Consider the following 23,534-nt stretch of genomic DNA (forward strand, 5'->3'; position numbering starts at 1 on the left):
GTCTTCACCGTAGATTTGTTTACAAATTGGTGGCCTGCGGGCCTGATTCACGTATTTACTTCAGCTCATTGGCCGCCTCATCACTTGACGCGACATTAGCGCTCTTAGCACACAAAATAAAAACTATAGCGTCTGTGACACTTTATGGGGTAACGCGCCGATATGAGTTTCACCCATTTCCCAACATGCTATGCCATTAAAATATGCCTAAAAACACCAGTTTTTGAGAGTACATAATTTTATGTTCACCTCATCTTCAGATTTTACATTTACTTATGCATCGTGAACACTGTTTTTTGCGAAGGACGTTTTACAGTACCTATCTTAAAAACTTCCATTAAAAAATTCTACAAGGCCGTTAGTAAAGAAAGATTGTTCACAACACATAAATAGATACAAAACCTGAATATGGAATTGCAGACATCGTGAAATGTCACCATGGAAAAATGAACATCTTTAAAAGCAACTGGTTGCATATAATTCACTGTAAATTAATATAAGTTTAAACACTTTCAGTGTTCTAATACATCCATAGTGGACAAGTATTATTTATTAATTTTAACACGAAATAACCAAAAATATGTTCCAGGAGTACCACGACATGAGTGCTTCACTCTCTCTCTCTCTCTCTCTCTTTCTCTTTCATTCTCTCCCATGAATTTATTTCACAGAGCAGACTGAAACCAATCGCCATGCGCAGACCAGATCTGGCCCACAGGCCTCCAGTGGTCCACCTGTGGTTTACAGTGCTACTTCAGAGATGTTTTATATGTCAGAGATATGCTTGTGCTTGCTTACATTGAGTACAAAGATAATTGAAAGGTGCAGTTGCAGGTGATTGGCTTTCCATTTACTGTACATCATAATTCAGCTATATTAAATGGTTATATTTTACAAATATAGATTGCTTGTAACAGAATGTGGACATCTGCAAAAGGGGTGAGAGAAAGTCATCAGTGGTAAAAGCAAAATTAATTTCATTTAGTGAGTGGTTATTGAATTAGACTTCTTGCTACGTATAAATATACTATGAATTTAAAGAACAAAAAGCCAAATAACTAACAATCTAATGTTGCAAGCTCCAGATTTTAATTGTTTACATTGTTGTTCAAAATGGGACTCAACATCTTAGGTCATAAGTCCCCTAGAACTTAGAACTACTTAAACCTAACTAACCTAAGGACATCACACACACCCATGCCAGAGGCAGGATTCGAACCTGCGACCGTAGCAGTCCCGCGGTTCCGGACTGCAGCGCCAGAACCGCTAGACCACCGCGGCCGGCTACATTGTTGTGCTAACAAAATTTTTCTTATATGTTACATATTTGTATTTCTCAAGTTCTTTCTTGTTTTACAAGGTTGATTAAAACAGTTTGTACATATATACTATGTTGTTGTTGTTGTTGTTGTTGTCTTCAGTCCTGAGACTGGTTTGATGCAGCTCTCCATGCTACTCTATCCTGTGCAAGCTTCTTCATCTCCCAGTACCTACTGCAACCTACATCCTTCTGAATCTGCTTAGTGTATGCATCTCTTGGTCTCCCTCTACGATTTTTACCCACCACGCTGCCCTCCAGTACTAAATTGGTGATCCCTTGATGCCTCAGAACATGTCCTACCAACCGATCCCTTCTTCTGGTCAAGTTGTGCCACAAACTCCTCTTCTCCCCAGTCCTATTCAGTACCTCCTCGTTAGTTATGTGATCTACCCATCTAATCTTCAGCATTCTTCTGTAGCACCACATTTCAAAAGCTTCTATTCTCTTCTTGTCCAAACTATTTATCGCCCATGTTTCACTTCCATACATGGCTACACTCCATACAAATACTTTCAGCAAAGACATCCTGACACTTAAATCTATACTCGATGTTAACAAATTTCTCTTCTTCAGAAACGATTTCCTTGCCATTGCCAGTCTACATTTTATATCCTCTCTACTTCGACCATCATCAGTTATTTTGCTCCCCAAATAGCAAAACTCCTTTACTACTTTAAGTGTCTCATTTCCTAATCTAATACCCTCAACATCACCCGACTTAATTCGACTACATTCCATTATCCTCGTTTTGCTTTTGTTGATGTTGATCTTATATCCTCCCTTCAAGACACCATCCATTCCGTTCAACTGCTCTTCCAAGTCCTTTGCTGTCTCTGACAGAATTACAATGCCATCGGCGAACCTCAAAGTTTTTATTTCTTCTCCATGGATTTTAATACCTACTCCGAATTTTTCTTTTGTTTCCTTTACTGCTTGCTCAATATACAGATTGAATAACATCGGGGAGAGGCTACAACCCTGTCTTACTCCCTTCCCAACCACTGCTTCCCTTTCATACCCCTCGACTCTTATAACTGCCATCTGGTTTCTGTACAAATTGTAAATAGCCTTTCGCTCCCTGTATTTTACCCCTGCCACCTTTAGAATTTGAAAGAGAGTATTCCAGTCAACATTGTCAAAAGCTTTCTCTAAGTCTACAAATGCTAGAAACGTAGGTTTGCCTTTCCTTAATCTTTCTTCTAAGATAAGTCGTAAGGTCAGTATTGCCTCACGTGTTCCAGTATTTCTACGGAATCCAAACTGATCTTCCCCGAGGTCGGCTTCTACTAGTTTTTCCATTCGTCTGTAAAGAATTCGTGTTAGTATTTTGCAGCTGTGGCTTATTAAACTGATTGTTCGCTAATTCTCACATCTGTCAACACCTGCTTTCTTTGGGATTGGAATTATTATATTCTTCTTGAAGTCTGAGGGTATTTCGCCTGTTTCATACATCTTGCTCACCAGATGATAGAGTTTTGTCAGGACTGGCTCTCCCAAGGCCGTCAGTAGTTCCAATGGAATGTTGTCTACTCCGGGGGCCTTGTTTCGACTCAGGTCTTTCAGTGCTCTGTCAAACTCTTCACGCAGTATCGTATCTCCCATTTCATCTTCATCTACATCCTCTTCCATTTCCATAATATTGTCCTCAAGTACATCGCCCTTGTATAGACCCTCTATATCCTCCTTCCACCTTTCGGCTTTCCCTTCTTTGCTTAGAACTGGGTTTCCATCTGAGCTCTTGATGTTCATACAAGTGGTTCTCTTATCTCCAAAGGTCTCTTTAATTTTCCTGTAGGCAGTATCTATCTTACCCCTAGTGAGATAAGCCTCTACATCCTTACATTTGTCCTCTAGCTATCCCTGCTTATCCATTTTGCACTTCCTGTCAATGTCATTTTTGAGACGTTTCTACTAGCCCTCGTCTTTTTACCTACTTGATCCTCTGCTGCCTTCACTACTTCATCCCTCAAAGCTACCCATTCTTCTTCTACTGTATTTCTTTCCCCCATTCCTGTCAATTGTTCCCTTATGCTCTCCCTGAAACTCTGTACAACCTCTGGTTTAGTCAGTTTATCCAGGTCCCATCTCCTTAAATTCCCACCTTTTTGCAGTTTCTTCAGTTTTAATCTACAGGTCATAACCAATAGATTGTGGTCAGAGTCCACATCTGCCCCTGGAAATGTCTTACAATTTAAAACCTGGTTCCTAAATCTCTGTCTTACCATTATATAATCTATCTGATACCTTTTAGTATCTCCAGGGTTCTTCCATGTATACAACCTTCTATCATGATTCTTAAACCAAGTGTTAGCTATGATTAAGTTGTGCTCTGTGCAAAATTCTACCAGGCGGCTTCCTCTTTCATTTCTTACCCCCAATCCATATTCACCTACTACGTTTCCTTCTCTCCCTTTTCCTACACTCGAATTCCAGTCACCCAAGACTATTAAATTTTCGTCTCCCTTCACTATCTGAATAATTTCTTTTATTTCATCATACATTTCTTCAATTTCTTCGTCATCTGCAGAGCTAGTTGGCATATAAACTTGTACTACTGTAGTAGGTGTGGGCTTCGTATCTATCTTGGCCACAATAATGCGTTCACTAAGCTGTTTGTAGTAGCTTACCCGCGTTCCTATTTTCCTATTCATTATTAAACCTACTCCTGCATTACCCCTATTTGACTTTGTGTTTATAACCCTGTAGTCACCTGTCCAGAAGTCTTGTTCCTCCTGCCACTGAACTTCACTAATTCCCACTATATCTAACTTTAACCTATCCATTTCCCTTTTCAAATTTTCTAACCTACCTGCCCGATTAAGGGATCTGACATTCCACGCTCCGATCCGTAGAACGCCAGTTTTCTTTCTCCTGATAACGACATCCTCTTGAGTAGTCCCCGCCCGGAGATCCGAATGGGGGACTATTTTCCCTCCGGAATATTTTACCCAAGAGGACGCCATCATCATTTAATCATACAGTAAAGCTGCATGCCCTCGGGAAAAATTACGGCCGTAGTTTCCCCTTGGTTTCAGCCGTTCGCAGTACCAGCACAGCAAGGCCGTTTTGGTTATTGTTACAAGGCCAGATCAGTCAATCATCCAGACTGTTGCCCTTGCAACTACTGAAAAGGCTGCTGCCCCTCTTCAGGAACCACACGTTTGTCTGGCCTCTCAACAGATACCTCTCCGTTGTGGTTGTACCTACGGTACGGCCATCTGTATCGCTGAGGCACGCAAGCCTCCCCACCAACGGCAAGGTCCATGGTTCATGGGGGGGGGGGGGGGGGGATATATACCATAGGCAGATTAAAACTGATCATACATACCTGTATATATACTGCTGTGGAACTCATCGGGATATGAATGTAAGAGCTGAAAAAAATTGCTGTGCATTGAAATTTATCATAAATTATCAAACAGCTTAAGTACTTTGTCAAAACTTTTGAAAATGGTCGTTAAGTCTGTTTCATTATTGCCACTGGGTAGATTTTCCCCAAGTTTCTTTCTGTGGATATCGATTTCTAGTTTTTCATAGAGACACATGGAGCTATTGCAGATTTGTGTGGTGTGCGTTATCAGAAGATGTTGATGTGTTCTTTGAATGTGGAGTGGATATTACAGCCACTTTGACCTATGTACTGAGCTTCTCTTTTACTACATATAATACGACTGTCAGAGGATGAAAATTTATCTTGGCTGCTTTTTAGGTTATGAGGTAGTCTGTGGCTAGTTTTAGTGTTTGTTTGAAATGCAATTCTTTTTGTAAGTCATTTGAAGGTGCTGGCAATTTTTGGGATATATTTTTGAGGAAGGAGATGCATGTTGCCCGTGATGGCTCGCTTCCCGTAAATTTGGAAGACATATTTGGCATCTTGCTTGCAGATAGTTAAGTCAAGGAGGTTAATGGTGCTGTAGGGTCGTTCAATAAGTAATGCCCCGTATTTTTTTCTCGGAACATATTTATTGTTAAGAGTCAGAATTTTGTGACAATATACATCAACATGTCTTATCGATTTCCTACTTTTCTACGTAGTCTCCATCACGTTCTATGGCCGTACCCCAATTTTGTGGAAGAGCATGTATTCGCTGCTGGTAAAAGCTCTTGTCCTGCAGGCGTAGCCATGTTTTCACTACATGACTGACACTCCCGTCATCTTCAAAGTCTGCTCCCCTTATAGAATCTTTAAGTGGCCCAAAGAGATGGAAGACTGAGGGTGCCAGGTCTTGACTGTAGGGTGGATGAGGCAATGATGTCCAACCCAATATGGCGATGTGTTCCCAGGTTATCAGACTTTTGTGTGGGAGTGCATTATCGTGTTGGAGCAAGATTTCTGCTGGATTCTTGTCCGATCGAACACATCGGAAACGGTTCTTGAGTTTATTTGGAGTCTTCACATATGCCTCTGAATTGGTGTTTGACCTTCTTCGCATCACATCCACGAGAATGACGCCATCACAATCCCAGAGGACTGTCACCATGACTTTCCCAGCAGAGGGGGTTATCCTGAATTTCTTGTTTTGTGGTGAATGGGGATGATGCCACTTCATGGACTGCCTATTTGTTTCCAGGGTAAAGTGGTGCACCCAGCTTTCATCCCCCGTAACGATCCGTGACAGAAAGGCCTCTCTGTCGGCCTCAAAACTCTCCAGCAATTCAGATAAAATGGCCTTTCTTTGAATCATTTGGTCCACTAGGAGCATTCGTGGAACCCATCGTGAGGATGCCTTTGGATATCCAAGGCTCTCGATCATTGCAGATGCACTTCCAGTGCTGACCGAGAACTGTAGAGCCTTTGTCGAATTGTGATACGCCGATCGGCATGATTAATGGCATCCACACGATTTAGCATGTCTGGAGCAGTGGCTGTGACGGGACGTCCGGGGTGTGGCTGATCATGGAGCTCTGTTACTGCATTTCCTGAGGCTGTAATTTTCTTTAGCCATTGCCCAACTGTACTCCTATCAACTGCAACGTCGCCATACAATGCACACAAACGTTTATAGATGTTCACCACAGTTTTTTTTTCTGCACAGAAGAATTCAATAACAGAACGCTGCTTGTAACGCGAATCGTATGTAGACGCCATTTTGACGCTGTACTACAGCTCTGCCATCTACCAGAACGATTCGAAATCTCACCGGTGCAAAGAACAAACATCAAATTTGAACCACCAACAAGGATTCAGAATGAGATTTTCACTCTGCAGCGGAGTGTGCGCTGATATGAAACTTCCTGCCAGATTAAAACTGTGAGTACCGGGCGTGAGTCGTGCTTCGGTAGCTTAGATGGTAGAGCACTTGCCCGCGAAAGGCAAAGGTCCCGAGTTCGAGTCTCGGTCGGGCACACAGTTTTAATCTGCCAGGAAGTTTCACCAACAAGGATGTTTGTCTATGTATATTAATGGCTTTTTTTTTAATGTGGGACATTACTTATCGAACGACCCTCGTATTTGTTTCCTGTTCGCAGATGAGTTTAATGTTACTGTACATTTTGTTGAGGGTATGGAGGATGTCTTGGACATCATCTTTATTTTCCTCTTCAATGATTATTATTGTATTACCTACGATCTCCTGTAGAGAAGAACTTTTTGAATGCATGTTGACTTTTAGTGAAAAGTTTGTGCTCTAGATGATAAGGAATATTTCAGTTACAGTTCCCGATATTCTGACAATCACAGCTAGCCCATTTATTTGTTTCTAGATTTTTAGAGAAGTGATTGTGTTAGGAGCAGCTCCAATATGTTAATGACTTCTGCGATTTCTGCAGGACAAAGCTCCTTGCATCTCACTAAGTTCTGTTTAATAACAACTACTGCATCATCAAAGAGATGTCATTATACAGATTAGATACATCTAAGATACAACAAGTGGCAGTGCGCAGCATTTTTTCGACTCTTACTTGTGTGTCAATTCCTAAGGGACCAAACTGCTGAGGTCATCGGTCCCTAGACTGACACACAACTGGGCGGAGAATACAGTCGCAGTGTGCCGAAAGACGTCTGCTTGTCTCTATGCTCTCAAAAAGTTTCGGAACATATTTCCACAGGACTTGAAACGCCAGCTCGTGCAAGCACTCGTTCTACCGAACCTCCACTATTGTGATGTGATTCAACAAGGCATGAGCAGTGAAAACAAAAGACGGCTAGAGCTAACCATGAATGCCTGTGTGCGTTACACCTGCAACATTCGCCGATACGATCATGTTAGTGCTTCATACTCCCAGCTAGGGTGGCTGCGGCCGGACAAATTGCGCGACTACCACACTCTATGTCTACTCCACCGACTCCTCGAGGCGCAAACACCCCAGTACCTTGCTTCAGAGATTAAAAACCTGTCATGTCATCATAATCGAAACACGAGGTCACTCTTATTTGGTATCCTAACTGTGCCCACTCACAAAACAAAAACTTTTGCAAACTCCTTCTCAGTTGCCGCTGTCCGCCTCTGGAACAAACTGCCCCTTACCTTGCGCAAAATTCAATCTCCTGCTGCTTTTAAGAAGAAGTTGAAGCATTTCCTACTATCATCCTTATAAAGTTCTCCACAAAATTAATGTACAAGGACAATCCCCTCATCTGTCAAATAGCAAAGCTAGCGTCTCCTATGTTGCTCCTGAGATGCCTTCCTCTTCATCTATCTCTATTAGCCACGCAATATTCTTTTCCTTTATATTTCCTTAATTATGTTTCATCATGTCTCTCTATTCTTCTCCTCCCTTCACCATGAGTCTCCCTCATACTCCCTGCTGCTAGCACTCCTATCTCAAATCTGTCTGTTCAATAATGTCTAATTATAACAGTACTTGTGATCTAAGAATATAAACTCTATATGTATGTATTTTTCCAGGTGTACCTTTCAAATTGTTTATTTCACTTTTTGTACTAGATGTAGTTTAACATGCCTACTAAAACATATGAATGTAAAATAAGTAGAATGCCTGGTTAGATGTAAGAGAGGGCCTGATGGCCCTAATCTTGCCAGGTTAAATAAATCAATAAATAAAAATAAATAAATAAATTACTTAAACTAACTTAAACTAAGAACAACACACACATACACACATGTCTGTGGGAGTACTCGAATCTCCAGTGGGAGGGCGACTCTTACTTACTTGTAAGTTCAATTTACAGATTCATGTCTTTTAAATTTGTCAACGGCCTTGCCGCAGTGGCTACACCGGTTCCCGTGAGATCACCGAAGTTAAACGCTGTCGGGCGTGGCAGGCACTTGGATGAGTGACCATCCAGGCCGCCATGCGCTGTTGCCATTTTTCGGGGTGCACTCAGCCTCGTGATGCCAATTGAGGAGCTACTCGACCGAAAACTAACGGCTTCGGTCCAGAATACCATCTTACGACCGTGAGAGCGGTGTGCTGACCCCACGCCCCTCCTATCTGCATCCGCCAACGAGGATGACACGGCGGTCGGATGGTCTCGGTAGGCCACTCGAGGCCTGAAGACGGTGTGATTTTTATGTCTTTTAAATTTAACAGTGTCTTTTGTAAAAACCCAGTTTTATCATCAGCAAAAGAGGAAACATAACCTGCCTAGCATGTAGTTTGCTGTTTTTAAAAAGTGTCTGTGCTCCTCAGTATGCTGTAATGTAGCTACACGGTACTCGACCGAAAACCCAGTTTTGTCTAAAATACACTCTAAGATTTAAAAAAGCGATGCAACACCAAGGAATTATCCAAATGGACGAAAATCGGTAATGTGATGACGCACGTGTAGAGACAAACAAATGATTACAATTTCAGACAGTTTGGATGATTTATTCAACAGAAAGAGCTTTACAAATAAGAAAATGTATAACGCGTTGGTCCGCCTCTGGTCCTTATGTGAGCAGTTATTGGGCTCGGCACTGATTGACTGAGTTGTTGGATGTCCTCCTGAGGGATAGCGTGCCAAATTCTGTCCAATTGGCGAGTTAGATCGTCAAAATCGCAAGATGGTTGGAGGGTCCTGCCCATAGTGTTCCATACATTCTCGACACGGGAGAGATCCGGCGACCTTGATGGTCAAGGAAGGGTTTGGCAAGCACGAAGACAAGGAGTAGAAACTCTCTCCGTCTGCAGGCGGGCATTGTTTTGCTGAAATGGAAGCCCAAAATGGCTGGCCATGGAGGCCAACAAAAGGATACGTAGAATGCCGTCGGCGAGCCGCTGTGCTGGAAGGGTGCCGTGGATCACAGTCAAAGGGGTCCTGCTGTGAAAAGAAATGGCACCTCAGACCGTAAATCCTGGCTGTCGGGTCACATAGAACGCGACAGTCAGGTTGGTATCCCAGGGCTCTCTGGGGCGTCTCCAGACACGTCTTCGTCCTGGAATCTCATTGGTTGGAGTATAATTGTCTTCGGTGAGGAGTACCCTTCGAACTGAGCCCTGATGACCATCAAAGGTGTGTCTGGAAACACCCTGGACTGAGGTGGGCTACCAATATAACTGTCACCCACCATGCGGCCCGACAACTAAGGGTGGTGGTTTGGGGTGCCATTTCTTTTCATAGCAGAACCACTTTGGTTGTCACCCACTTCATCCATACCGTACAGCGGTGCGTAGACCATATTCTACACTCTGCAAATCATACCACAGTAGTGCTCACACGCCTAAATAAGTCTTAATATCCAGTGCGTGTTGTCAGACATAGGTAGAAGAAGAAGACAAAATCTAGCATAATTCACTCACTTTCATTCCATAATGCGATGCGGAATCATTTATGAGGTAACACATCAAGTGAAGGTTTCTCGAGTCGAAAAGAGTGTAAAACGAATGATATGTGGTGTGAAGTGTAGACCATTGGCATGGATTCTGGAAGAACATATATCTGTGCGCCAGATAGCATGTACACTAACTGATCAAAAGTATCCGGACACCCCAAAAAACATACGTTTTTCATATCAGGTGATTGTGCTGCCACCTACTGCCAGGTGCTCCATATCAGCGACCTCAGTAGTCATTAGACATCGTGAGAGAGCAGACTGGGGCGTTCCGCAGAACGCACGGACTTCGGACGTGGTCAGGTTATTAGATGTCACTTGTGTCATACGTCTGTACGCCAGATTTCCACGCTCCTGAACATCCCTAGGTCCCCTGTTTCCTATATGATAGTGAAGTGGAAACGTGAAGGGACACGTACAGCACAAAAGTGTACAGCCCGACCTCGTCTGTTGTCTGACACAGATCGCCAACATTTGAAGAGGGTCGTAATGTGTAATAGGCAGACATCTATCCAGACCATCATAGAGGAATTCCAGACTGCATCAGGATCCACTCCAAGTACTATGACAATTAGGTGGGATGAGAAAATTTGGATTTCTAGGTTGAGCGACTGCTTATAAGCCACACATCACGCCGGGAAACGCCAAAAGACTCCTCACTTGGTGTAAGGAGCGTAAACATTGGACGACTGAACAGTGGAAAAACGTTGTGTGGAGTGACGAATCACGGTACACAACGTGGCGATCGATGGCAGGGTGTGGGTATGGCGAATGCCCGGTGAACGTCATCTGGCAGCGTGTGCAGTGTCAATGGTAAAATTCGGAGACGGTGGTGCTATAGTGCGGTAGTGTTTTTCATGGAGGGTTCTTGCACCCCTTCTTGTTTTGCGTGACACTACCACAGCACAGGCGTACACTGACATTTTAAGCACCTTCTTGCTTCCCACTGTTGAAGAGCAATTCGGGGATGTTGTTCTTGTTGTTGTTGTTGTTGTTGTTGTTGTGGTCCTCCGTCCTGAGACTGGTTTGATGCAGCGCTCCATGCTAATCTATCCTGTGCAAGCTTCTTCATCTCCCAGTATCTACTGCAGCCTACATCATTCTGAATCTGCTTAGTGTTTTCATCTCTTGGTCTCCCTCTACGATTTTTACCCTCCACGCTGCCCTCCAATACTAAATTTGTGATCCCTTGATGCCTCAGAACATGTCCTACCAACCGATCCCTTTTTCTAGCCAAGTTGTGCCACAAACTCCTCTTCTCCCCAATTCCATTCAATACCTCCTCAGTAGTTATGCGATCTACCCATCTAATCTTCAGCATTCTTCTGTAGCACCACATTTCGAAAGTTTCTATTCTCTTCTTGACCAAACTATTTATCGTCCATGTTTCACTTCCATACACGGCTACAGTCCATACAAATACTTTCAGAAACGACTTCCTGACACTTAAATCTATACTCGATGTAAGCAAATTTTTCTTCTTCAGAAACGCTTTCCTTGCCATTGCCAGTCTACATTTTATATCCTCTCTACTTCGACCATCATCAATTATTTTGGTCCTCAAATAGCAAAACTCCTTTACTGCTTCAAGTGTCTCATTTCGTAATCTAATTCCCTCAGCATCACCCGACTTAATTCGACTACATTCCATTATCCTCGTTTTGCTTTTGTTGATGTTCATCTTATACCTTCCTTTCAAGACACCGTCCATTCCGTTCAACTGCTCTTGCAAGTCCTTTGCTGTCTCTGAAGAATTACAATGTCATCGGCGAACCTCATCTTTCAACACGATCGAGCACCTGTTCATAATGCACGGCCTGTGGCGGAGTGGTTACACGACAATAACATCCCTGTAGTGGACTGGCCTGCACAGAGTCCTGACCTGAATCCTATAGAACACCTCTGGAATGTTTTGGAACGCCGACTTCGTGCCAGGCGTCACCGACCGACATCGATACCTGTCCTCAGTGCAGCACTCCGGGAAGAATGGGCTGCCATTCCCCAAGTAACATTCCAGCACCTGACAGAACGTATGCCTGCGAAAGTGGAGCCTGTCATCAACGCTAAGTGTGAGCCAATACCATATTGAATTCCAGCATTACAGACGGAGGGCGCCACGAACTTGTACGTTATTTTCAGCCAGGTTTCCGGATACTTTTGATCACATAGTGTAGATTTTTAAAATTATTTTTATGTTTCTCTTACGTAGTTATTTTATGTAAATACTTTTCCTTTAAACATAGTAATGGTTAGTTACAATAACACATTTGAAATTATGTTAAAATATTAAGTATTATATTCATACAGAAAACGTAGGGACACAAAAATCATAATATATTACCATACCTAATGTGGCATTCAAAACTGCTTCCAGTCATCTTGAAATGGATAAATACTGGTCGTGTAAGGTTTTAAGGGAATCTTGCACCATTCTTCTTGAAAAATAATGACAAGTTCAGGTAACGATGTTGGAAGTGGATACCGATCACTGCAAACTAGACCACAAAAGCTCATTAGTACTGGGATCTGGTGACTGTGGTGAGCAGTGGAGATGCGACAATTCATCGTCATGCTCACAAAATCAGTCCAGAACGATGCGAGCTGTGTGAACAGGGACCCTCTCGTGTTGGGAACACCACTGGAGAACAAGCATTGTACCATAGGATGAATTTTATCAGCCAAAGTGTTCCTTGGCAGCAATGCGATCTTGCAGAGCAACTAATGGGGACCCCATGGAATACCACGATATGGCTGCCCAGATCGTCATTGAACCCCCGCCACGTTTCACTTTTGCGGTGCAAACTCGGCTATAACTCGAAAACAGTGTGAAACAACACACACTCCGTTTCTGATGGTCTCCTTCGATTGCTCCACACAGCAGGTTTTATGGCTTCGGCACCTCGTTTTCCTTTCACGGGAATTTGCACCACTGATGAGCGGTTTCGCAATTCCAGCTCGCCCTGCACTTCCATGCTTATGGGGACTGATGGCCTTTGTAGTCTGGTCTCTTCAACCCCCACAAACCAACCATCCATGCTTATGGAGCCCCCTTCCGGTTGTTTTGCTGCTGACAGGGTTCGCGAGTGAGACATTCGGTTTGCAGCGACTTTTCCAGTTGTCGTCCACTTACCTTTCGTCACGTTTCTCTTGAATGACCGACTGTTACGGTCGCTCAGCACACACTTTAATCCGCCGTATAAATCTTCGATAAGGTACCCCCCCCCCCCCCCCCCCGGGTTAGCCGTGAGCGCTAATGCGCTGCTTGCTGGACTCGGGTAGGCGTGCCTGCCCCGGATCGAATCCGCCCGCCAACGACGAGGGCCGGTGTGCTGGCCAGCCTGGATGTGCTTTTAGGCGGTTTTCCACATCCCTATAGGTGAATGCCGGGCTGGTCCCCACGCCCCACCTCAGTTACACGACTCACAGACATTTGAAACACACCCACACTATTCCATGATTTACACTAGATGCAGACAGATGGGGTACTCTGATTCCATCCTGCGGGTACGGAGTGGCAGGAGGAAGGGCACCTGGCCACCCCTTCAACTTAACATGCCAAATCCGATTTAACCACGCCAACCCCACGCAAAATGCGGGGCAAAGGCGCAGGCGATAGATAGATAGATAGATAGATCGGTAGATAAATCTTGGATACGGTGCCTCTTCAAACACCAGACATTTCGGCTATCTTAGTTACAGAAGTACCTACCATATGAGCACGAACAGTTTGCCCACATTCGAATTCCTTAGCTCTGACACAATGCACTCGCAGCTACACAGAACACTGGTCTGACCACGACTGACACCTGCAACGTATTGAACGCACTGCACGGGACAAATAGAACAGCACAACCTACAGCCTTGTCTAGCATCTGCATTTATGTTCAATCATGCATTTCAGTTAGCGTTTCGATATTTGTTTCTCAACCCTCCTATATAGAAATTCATATGCATCGTTTGGTCTGTATTTCTCTAACATAATAAAACAAAATAACAAGTAAATAAATAAATAAATAAGTAAAGCGGTCACGTGAATACCTATCTTGCTGCAAACAAGTTCTGTTCGTGGCTCAAGATAAATGACGTGGCTGTCCGGTTGAGCAAACAGCGCGTCTCTCCTCTGTGGCGCAAGTCGCGTGGGGACGTTGAGATCCTGAAAGACGTTGAGCATGGTCCGTTTGAACCCATCGATTCCGTATTCGCTTGACTGTCGTGAGATTACGATCAACACGAGCAGCGATACAACAGAGCAGCAAATTGCAGCCGGAATAGGCCACGATCCTGTCGCTGCATAATTCCCACACATTCCGGTGAACATTTCTCCATCTCACACGACGATCTCAACACAAACAACAGACATTCAAATGCTGTCTTTGAGTGAGAAACTGGCTGTGGATTCTTTCCTTATATGGAGAAGGTAAATGTCGTTGTGGCCACCTAGCTTGTGGGGTTGTGTTGAAACGCCGATAATTTGGATAGCCAAGCATGTGCTGCAATTTACACCGGTGAAACACAAGTTGCATGCGGCCTTCATATGTTGCATTGTTGTGTCTTCGTCATCACTGTATGTGAAACGCTTAAAAATGAAGCTGGCCGGGAAGGAGGTACAGGAGGCCAGGAGGGAGGTACAGTGCGCGTGTCTTGTTTAAAGTTTATGAGCGATGTAGGACAGACGAAGACGTCCACGTGTTTGAAGGAGTGTGAGATTTTTATTAGCTGGCATAGATAGCGCGTGGGAGAAGGTAGTCGGATACGGAAAGCAAAGTGGGGTAGTAGCAAAATTTTGGAGGGGCAGAGACAATATCACGTCACATGTTGGAAGGAATGTGTTTTCCTTGTTTGAAGAACGTATAGTAGCAGCTCTGATTCCTTGTCTTGCGTTTTCGTTTGACTTGTTGCCCATCGAACGTGTATGAGAAACTTAATCTTCACTGACTTACAGACTCGTGTGCGAACCGCGTGCAAAAAAACTTCCCCTGGAGCATACATACTTAGGCCCTGCACAGCGTTCTGTGGCGTCTCGTGCAGCACACATACTGAACTTGGAGACCATGTGCAGTTCTGTAGTTGTAACCTTGTGTTTCGTCACATACATGAAACGTATAAATTTCTGTCCTATGTATGGGCAGGTAGTGAAAGCGCATTAGCTGGCATACGACGCGGGTCAGAGAAGGTAACAAGATAACAGAGCCAAAGACTGATACAAGTCGTTGTTGATACTGTAATTATTACAAGAAAACGATGCACCTATCAAGCATCTGAAGTTTGTTTTCCACTACAGATTGATTCACCAGTCACATCGCAGCCCTTGCATTCTTACGAGCTTTGAACCAGTTCATCCTTTCGTTATTGTTTGTACGGCTTGTGCCGGCGTCCATATCGTTGCCATAGTCTATACAGATTTCTACATCTACATCTACATCATTACTCTGCAATTCACATTTAAGTGCCTGGCAGAGGGTTCATCGAACCACAATCATACTATTTCTCTACCATTCCACTCCCGAACAGCGCGCGGGAAAAACGAACACCTAAACCTTTCTGTTCGAGCTCTAATTTCTCTTATTTTATTTTGATGATCACTCCTACTTATGTAGGTTGGGCTCAACAAAATATTTTCGCATTCGGAAGAGAAACTTGGTGACTGCAATTTCGTAAATAGATCTCGCCGCGACGAAAAACGTCTTTGCTTTAATGACTTCCATCCCAACTCGCGTATCATATCTGCCACACTCTCTCCCCTATCACGTGATAATACAAAACGAGCTGCCGTTTTTTGCACCCTTTCGATGTCCTCCGTCAATCCCACCTGGTAAGGATCCCACACCGCGCAGCAATATTCTAACAGAGGACGAACGAGTGTAGTGTAAGCTGTCTCTTTAGTGGACTTGTTGCATCTTCTAAGTGTCCTGCCAATGAAACGCAACCTTTGGCTCACCTTCCCCACAATATTATCTATGTGGTCTTTCCAACTGAAGTTGTTCGTAATTTTAACACCCAGGTACTTAATTGAATTGACAGCCTTGAGAATTGTACTATTTATCGAGTAATCGAATTCCAACCTTTATCTTTTGGAACTCATGTGGATCAACTCACATTTTTCGTTATTTAGCGTCAACTGACACCTGCCACACCATACAGCAATCTTTTCTAAATCGCTTTGCAACTGATACTGGTCTTCGGATGACCTTACTAGACGGTAAATTACAGCATCATCTGCGAACAACCTAAGAGAACCGCTCAGATTGTCACCCAGGTCATTTATATAGATCAGGAACAGCAGAGGTCCCAGGACGCTTCCCTGGGGAACACCTGATATCACTTCGGTTTTACTCGATGATTTGCCGTCTATTACTACGAACTGCGACCTTCCTGACAGGAAATCACGAATCCAGTCGCACAACTGAGACGATACCCCATAGGCCCGCAGCTTCATTAGGAAGTCGCTTGTGAGGAACGGTGTCAAAAGCTTTTCGGAAATCTAGAAATACGGAATCAACTTGAGATCCCCTGTCGATAGCGGTCATTACTTCGTGCGAATAAAGAGCTAGCTGCGTTGCACAAGAACGATGTTTTATGAAACCATGCTGATTACGTATCAATAGATCGTTCCCTTCTAGGTGATTCATAATGTTTGAATACAGTATATGCTCCAAAACCCTACTGCAAACCGACGTCAATGATATAGGTCTGTAGTTCGATGGATTACTCCTACTACCCTTCTTAAACACTGGTGCGACCTGCGCAATTTTCCAATCTGTAGGTACAGATCCATCGGTGAGCGAGCGGTTGTATATGGTTGCTAAGTAGGGAGCTATTGTATCAGCGTAATCTGAAAGGAACCTAATCGGTATACAATCTGGACCTAAAGACTTGCACGTATCAAGTGATTTGAGTTGCTTCGCAACCCCTAAGGTATCTACTTCTAAGAAACTCATGCTAGCAGCTGTTCGTGTTTCAAATTCTGGAATATTCCATTCGTCTTCCCTGGTGAAGGAATTTCGGAAAACTGCGTTCAATAACTCCGCTTTAGCGGCACCGTCGTCGGTAACAGTACCATCGGTCTAATTTATGGTTTCACAGTATTCGATTAAGACCTGAGATTTGGGGTGTCCTTAAGAATGTTCACGCAGACAGCAGCTCTTTCGGTTTTTTGTTGTGTGTGTATGTGTGTATGTTTGTGTGCGTGCGTGTGTGTGTGTGTGTGTGTGTGTGTGTGTGTGTGTGTGTGAGAGAGAGAGAGAGAGAGAGAGAGAGAGAGAGAGAGAGAGTGAGAGAAGAAAATGGATTCCACTGTTCCTTTCATGACTGGCAGACTTTAACAGCGAACAAGCAGCCTTCAGATACTGTAAAACACCGAATACTGTTTCGACGTATAATCATTATGTAACGATGTAGACAGCACCGCAATGTAATCTACAAAAAATGAAATGTCCTGTGGCTAGGGCCTCCCGTCGGGTAGACCGCTCGCCTGGCGCAAGTCTTTTGAGTTGACGAAACTTCGGCGACTTGCGCGTCGATGTACTCACAAAAATGGCATTGGATGCTGTTCTTGTAAACCTATCAAGCTTGGTTAAGAATCAAAAGTTGAACACAGCTATTAGTTAATTTGATTGTATCTTAAAGAAATAAACGTTCGTGTTTATGAGGCGTCGAGAATTCAAAACGGTGTCTTTTCCGTGACATCACACACACACACGTACACACACACACGCGCGCGCGCGCATGCACGCACACAGGTACACACAAAGTGATTAAGAGTGACGTCCCTGATACTATTCCTAATAGGTTTAATTATTTGTTGAGTCTCGGATTTCCGGACGAATAGCGCTTTTGCCCCGAACCAATGTTACATTATAGTCATTAGTCGAATTCCACTGATCCCACAGAACGAATAGAGGTCTGTGGGAAATGGAAAGAAGTCAGATGAGTGCATTTAATTTAAGGGCAGTGCAGTAAAATTACTTTAAATCCTGTTTTATAATGCCAGTTCTGTGTAAAACAACTTAAAAGGTTGAATTTAAGAATTTCACTGAAGATACTCTTCAGTGGAGTACCCAAAATTTATATGCTTAAATTCAGAGTTAAACTCCGGCGCATTACCTACATGACATTCAACGTATTCTAGTAGGAATTTGAATACATATATACCAATTTATCTCATTCTTTTTTGTACTAATGTCAACTTCTTGGCGTCTTTTTGGACGTTGTTCTTAGTCCTAGTTTTTTTTTTTTTTTTCAAGTCATATCCTGTAGGCCAAAGTCTACATTAGTGACTCAATAGTCTTGGTCCAAGTCGCATTCGGGGATATAACAGGAACGATAATTATAATCAAAAGAGTCTAATAAACATGAGCTCTAAAATTCATACTGTAAGAGCTATGAGCACTTATTCATCTGCAATACTCCGAAACACATCTCCAATACCGCAAGCTTTTTGCTTTCCATACTTTGAAAAGTGGTAGTATGGACCACAGCAAGGAAAAAAAGAAAAAAAAGTCCAATGGGCTGTGGGTGAAAGTGCAAACCTTAAGAGCTATGAGCACTCATTCATCTTCAGTACTGTGAAACACATCTCCAATACTGCAAGCTCTTTGCTTTCCATAGTTTGAGAAGTGGTAGTGTCGGCCAATGCAAGGGGAAAAAAAGTCCAGTGGGCTGTAAAGTGCATACCTTAAGAGCTATGAGCACTCATTCATCTTCGCAACTGTGAAACACATCTCTTCTACTGATCAATTACTCGTCACTTTTTATGGTAGGTATTTTAGAACCCATGTTTATGAGACCCTTTTGCTTCGAATTATCGTTCCTGTCATATCCGGGAATACGATTTTTTCCTATGGGCCAAAGACTATTGAATCACTAATGTAGACTTTGACCAAAAGGACACGACTTTTCGATCACCTTGTGAAGTATTTGTCAAAATACCAAGCTTTTTTTTTTTTTACAGGTTTCTGCAGGATGTTCTAGAATTAACATCAGATAGAATTATTACAACGATTCTGGTTTCTGAAAGTATTACCCCGTACGTTGAGTTTCCCAAGAAAATGAAACCATAACTTCCTAGTGAAGTTTCTTACTCTTCACCTTGGTTTGAAATAGACGAGCAGGAAACGTGTAGAAATACTGGTTCAGAACGACGCTATTATTTGGCTGATTATCCCAGAAAATTTCGTTGGTGGGTTACACCTAGAAAGCCTACAATCTCAAAACCGATTGTTTCCTTTTTCTGTTCATTGTTTTCAATTTATTTCTTATTATACTTTCCAGCGAAATTTTTCTTTGCACATGAACCACTTTTGGTAATTTCTTAATCCAAAAAATTATTTTCTATCAACATTATAAAAGGTATTCTATAGATCGAAATGAAAGAAAGCGACTTTCCGTCAGACCGAGTCAGTGTTGTTTTGGCGGCAGGCGTTAATATAATTCAGAAAATATAAAACCTTCTGGAAAGTGCAGTCTTCCGTAACTTAACCATCTAATCAGAACTACTTTCTCATTTCCTTGAGTCTAATACGCGCAGATCAGCACAGTTACCACAGGAGTAGATGAACGCAAAATTAGCGCATAGCTCCTCTCAACGACGAGAGCGCCACAAGTGGCAGAGTCCGTAGTATTTCTCCTCCTGGTTAGCAGATGGCGCTGAGTGCCTTCCCGTCGGTACGCTTGCAATTAGATTGTGTGGCGTCACGTCGCGAGGCCACTGAATTCCGCTACAATATTTTTTTTTTACGGAAAATAACAGAACTATTGATATTAAAAAGAATCGTCATTTATAGCCCAGTTTTATAACTACAGCAGTATTTATTTTTTCGTGAGGCTGTCCTCTCTCAAGTGTTTCGGACAAAATTTGAGTCAATACTGAAAGTTTTACAAAGTTAAGTATTTCTGTTACGTACTCTTCGAAATTCTGTTTATTTTCAAGCAATGGTCACGAGCTTAGATTGGAAAAGAAAGCGTACATCACTAATAAATTTGTCTATTCCTGATAAAGTTATGATTGGCATTTTTTGTGACGCTTTGTTACAAAGTTTTTAGTGTGCATATATCATGCGTTTTGTATCTGACCCTGGACACAAGTAAAAGTAATTTACTGAGTGACAGCATGTTGGAAATATTGATTCTACTCTTCATATACACTGAACAGTTTTGACACAACTGAGAATAGAAACCAAATAGACGGAGTAATCGTTGCAGCATTTACAAAGAAACGCTGCACAGACAAAATACTTGAGTGCTGCCGACTTTCTGTGTCGAGTAACAATACCTATTGGGAGATAACTTTAACGTAGTGAACTGCTCTCGCAAAAACAATACCACTGTTCGGCGTAGAAATAATTCTCGTATGTAGTAACGCAATATAATTTGCCCAACATATATACTACTTACATCCTCATTTACTAGTGATAATGTTCTGATTAGTGATTTGGTAGCAAATTCCAAAAAAGGAACTAAACTTTCTCAAAAACACGGAAAAAGTATTTAAATAAACTTTAGTAAGTCTGTACTTATCTGGCTCTATTTGAGAAAGAGTAGAATTACATCCGAGAACATGTTGCAAAGCATACAGCAGACGAAACAAAGACAAATCATGGTAATAAAAACAAATACTTGTAAGCTATGCACGAAACTCCGGCAGTTGTCATTTTAATGACTATCGCCTTCCGTACAAGTATTCATAATCTTACAAAATGAATGTGCCCTCTTCCACCCGTCCACCCATAATGACGAACACTTTTTCGTTATTCGTATTTCCCTTGTGCGTATCTCGAACGCGCACGAAAGCGTAACAAGCTGCCGCCAATCGTGGGTATTGGCAGCGTTTACGGCACGAGCCAACCACGAGCCGGCATTGTGGTCTGACTACTACGTTAGTCAGTGCAGTGCCTTATGAAATTATTTCGTTTCAAACTGCAACATAAAAACTGATAATCGTTATCCATAAAGTACAGTTAACTTTCTAAATACATACTTGATATTTATATTGCAACTGGTGATACAATTTGTCACAGTAGTCACGCGTATAAGGAATGCGCTTGACTTCAGCTTTCCCCCACCACTAACAGGAGACCTGCTTTACTTAAGGCGGGTTGGCGGTGTACTCAGTAGACCATTTGCAGTGGGTTACGTGAGTGCTTGTGTTCGCGTGTAAATTTATATTCCAAGCTTCGTTTGCTGGAATGTTATTGAGTGATTCTTTGACATCGTGCTGTGATACAATTTCTTTACCAATGGATAACCGGTAAGTTCTTTATAATTAAATAGTCGCATTTCTGACGTGTAAATTTCTCTTGCGTTGAAGTTTTTAATTTTATTATACGTTACGGGATGCTTTCCCTTGCCTTGCGATTGTTTAATACAGTTTCTCTGACCCCCCACGAAAACTTGATCAAAGCTGCAATGCATTAGAGTGAATATTTAAATTATTTTAGCGCTTTTAACTTTCGCGTCTTACGGTATTGCTTGGACAAATGTTAAATGCCTTCTTTTTTTTCAATTTTGTAGAAGCTGCCTTAGAAGGATTGGGCGCCACGAAGACGCTCCATTTTCCAATCAGAGCATAATGAATGTGATAGAAAAATTTGTTAAAGCCGTGGGAGAAATGGAAGAGACGATCTTAGTTCCCTGCAGACTAATGGATCTGAAAGTTGGTGATGCTGGAGATACTGTGGAAGTAGACACCAAAAAACATCAAAAGGGCAAGAGGAGCATCCGCGATATGGCGAACACCGATCTTTACAATCTCTACACTACAGTTAATTCAGTAAAGAGAGAATTACTGTGGGGGCAAAGCGAAGATGTGCCGGACCAGGGGATGATCACTGTGCCGTCATCATCAGTGTCATCAGCTACTAAGGGGCATGCACGGAGACCATCTACAGCTTCTATGACTTCTACAAATTCCTCAAATTCTATATCTGATACGGACTCGGAAAATGGAAACGAAAACGATTCCGGGATTGAAGATTCGCAAGCAGCAGACGTCTCCCAAGAAGTCGCCGCAAACTTCCGCCGACATTTGCACGGCTTATATCGTTCCCTCGAGCAGATGACAGAAGCTGCTAACTACCTTACAACTCGTTACCAGAATGACGTCGGTGGTGCCGTGTGATACTTCTTGCTGGCTGAAGCCATTAAACCAAAGTCCTTATACCATCAGGTTCACTTCCATTCAGAGAAAAGCCGTGGTATTAAAATTATTCTCATGTGATAAGACTTATCGCTTTCTGCATATCCAATGTCATGTTCAGTGCACAAAGTTTGCTCAGTGCAATGATTGGAATACTTGACACAGGTATTCGGAAGTATTGTACACAGACTGTATGAGAGAATGTACGATTGTAAGTAACCAAACTGCAGATGGTGTACGAAAGTATTTGCTGGATTTTTTCCCAGCTAATTGTATAATGAATGAATGGATGGATGTGGGCGTTCATGTGACGAATGTGCTGTGTTTTGCAAATGTACTGTGAGCAATGACGGGTTTAGGAAATTCCAAATTTTTAGTTCTATCAAATATAAGTTTAAAAATCAACTACTTCTGTTCCTTTCCTGCAGTCTTGCTCGTGCTTTCCAAACAAATGTACAAAGTAATTTTTCAGGGAAAAGTTAGATGCAGGGCATCTGCCTAATACATAGTGATCTTGTAACAGCATATTCTTCCTTCTGTCAAAAGCTACTTTTCATAAATGCTTCAGCTGCAGTCCTCAAAATTATCATTAATGTGCCATATGTTCACGGATATCTACTTAATATCATGTTTTCATGGTCGTGTAATTTATTCTGAAATAACTGCAGTGATCGGGAAAACAATGTACTTTCAGTTGGTCTTGATACTCATTAGCATATCTTCATTTTTAAAATTCAAGGAAAAAAATGAAACATTGCCTTATGTCATAACTGCTCATGTCTAGTGCCTAAAATCTGGTGCAACAAATCTCAAGTTTTTATGGTTACAAACTCGATTTGCTTCTATTTATTTTTTGCTGTCTTGTTCTCGTTAAGAACAATTCGTTAAAAATGTTCTTGAGTGTTGTACATATTTTTGTTTGTTCTCCTCGTGTTCATTGTACAAGAACTGCACAATGCATTTCAAAGAGATTTATTTGTCTAATAAATTTCTATATAATATGTAAAAGATAAAATTTTCGATTTTTATTTGTCATGGCTGTGCTCCTTCCACATACTTCCCTGGCAAAAGTAACAAGTATAAACTTCACAATTTTTGTTTCTTATGGCCTATGTTGCACCAACAGCTGTTGATAAAAGGAAAACAATACTTGGAGAAACAAGCAAAATGTTGTAGGTGGCTGTTGACTTTTTGAGAACAAAATTAAAAATACAGTAAGTGTGTGAAATTGGATGGTTTTTGGTGTCATTTATAAGTATGTAGTTCAAATGGCTTTCATTAAGAGTGTCAAGTAGTGAGGTATAATTATAGAAAATGCTAGTGCACAATAGTTGACGAAGAAAAAGTATATTGGCTGGCTTGT

General features: G+C 42.3%; 1 protein-coding gene across 1 annotated transcript; it reads left to right on the forward strand.

The window, feature by feature from the left end:
• Positions 1–21,125: 21,125 nt before the first annotated feature.
• On the forward strand, positions 21,126–23,186 carry LOC126243491 (mid1-interacting protein 1-like). The gene is made up of 2 exons (XM_049948167.1): positions 21,126–21,283; positions 21,547–23,186. The coding sequence occupies exons 1-2, from the start codon at positions 21,222–21,224 to the stop codon at positions 22,151–22,153; spliced, it is 669 nt and encodes a 222-aa protein (XP_049804124.1). The 5' UTR covers positions 21,126–21,221; the 3' UTR covers positions 22,154–23,186.
• The last annotated feature ends 348 nt before the right edge of the window (positions 23,187–23,534 follow it).

This window comes from Schistocerca nitens, chromosome 1 (genome assembly GCF_023898315.1).
Source record: "Schistocerca nitens isolate TAMUIC-IGC-003100 chromosome 1, iqSchNite1.1, whole genome shotgun sequence".
Taxonomy (NCBI): Eukaryota; Metazoa; Arthropoda; class Insecta; order Orthoptera; family Acrididae; genus Schistocerca; species Schistocerca nitens.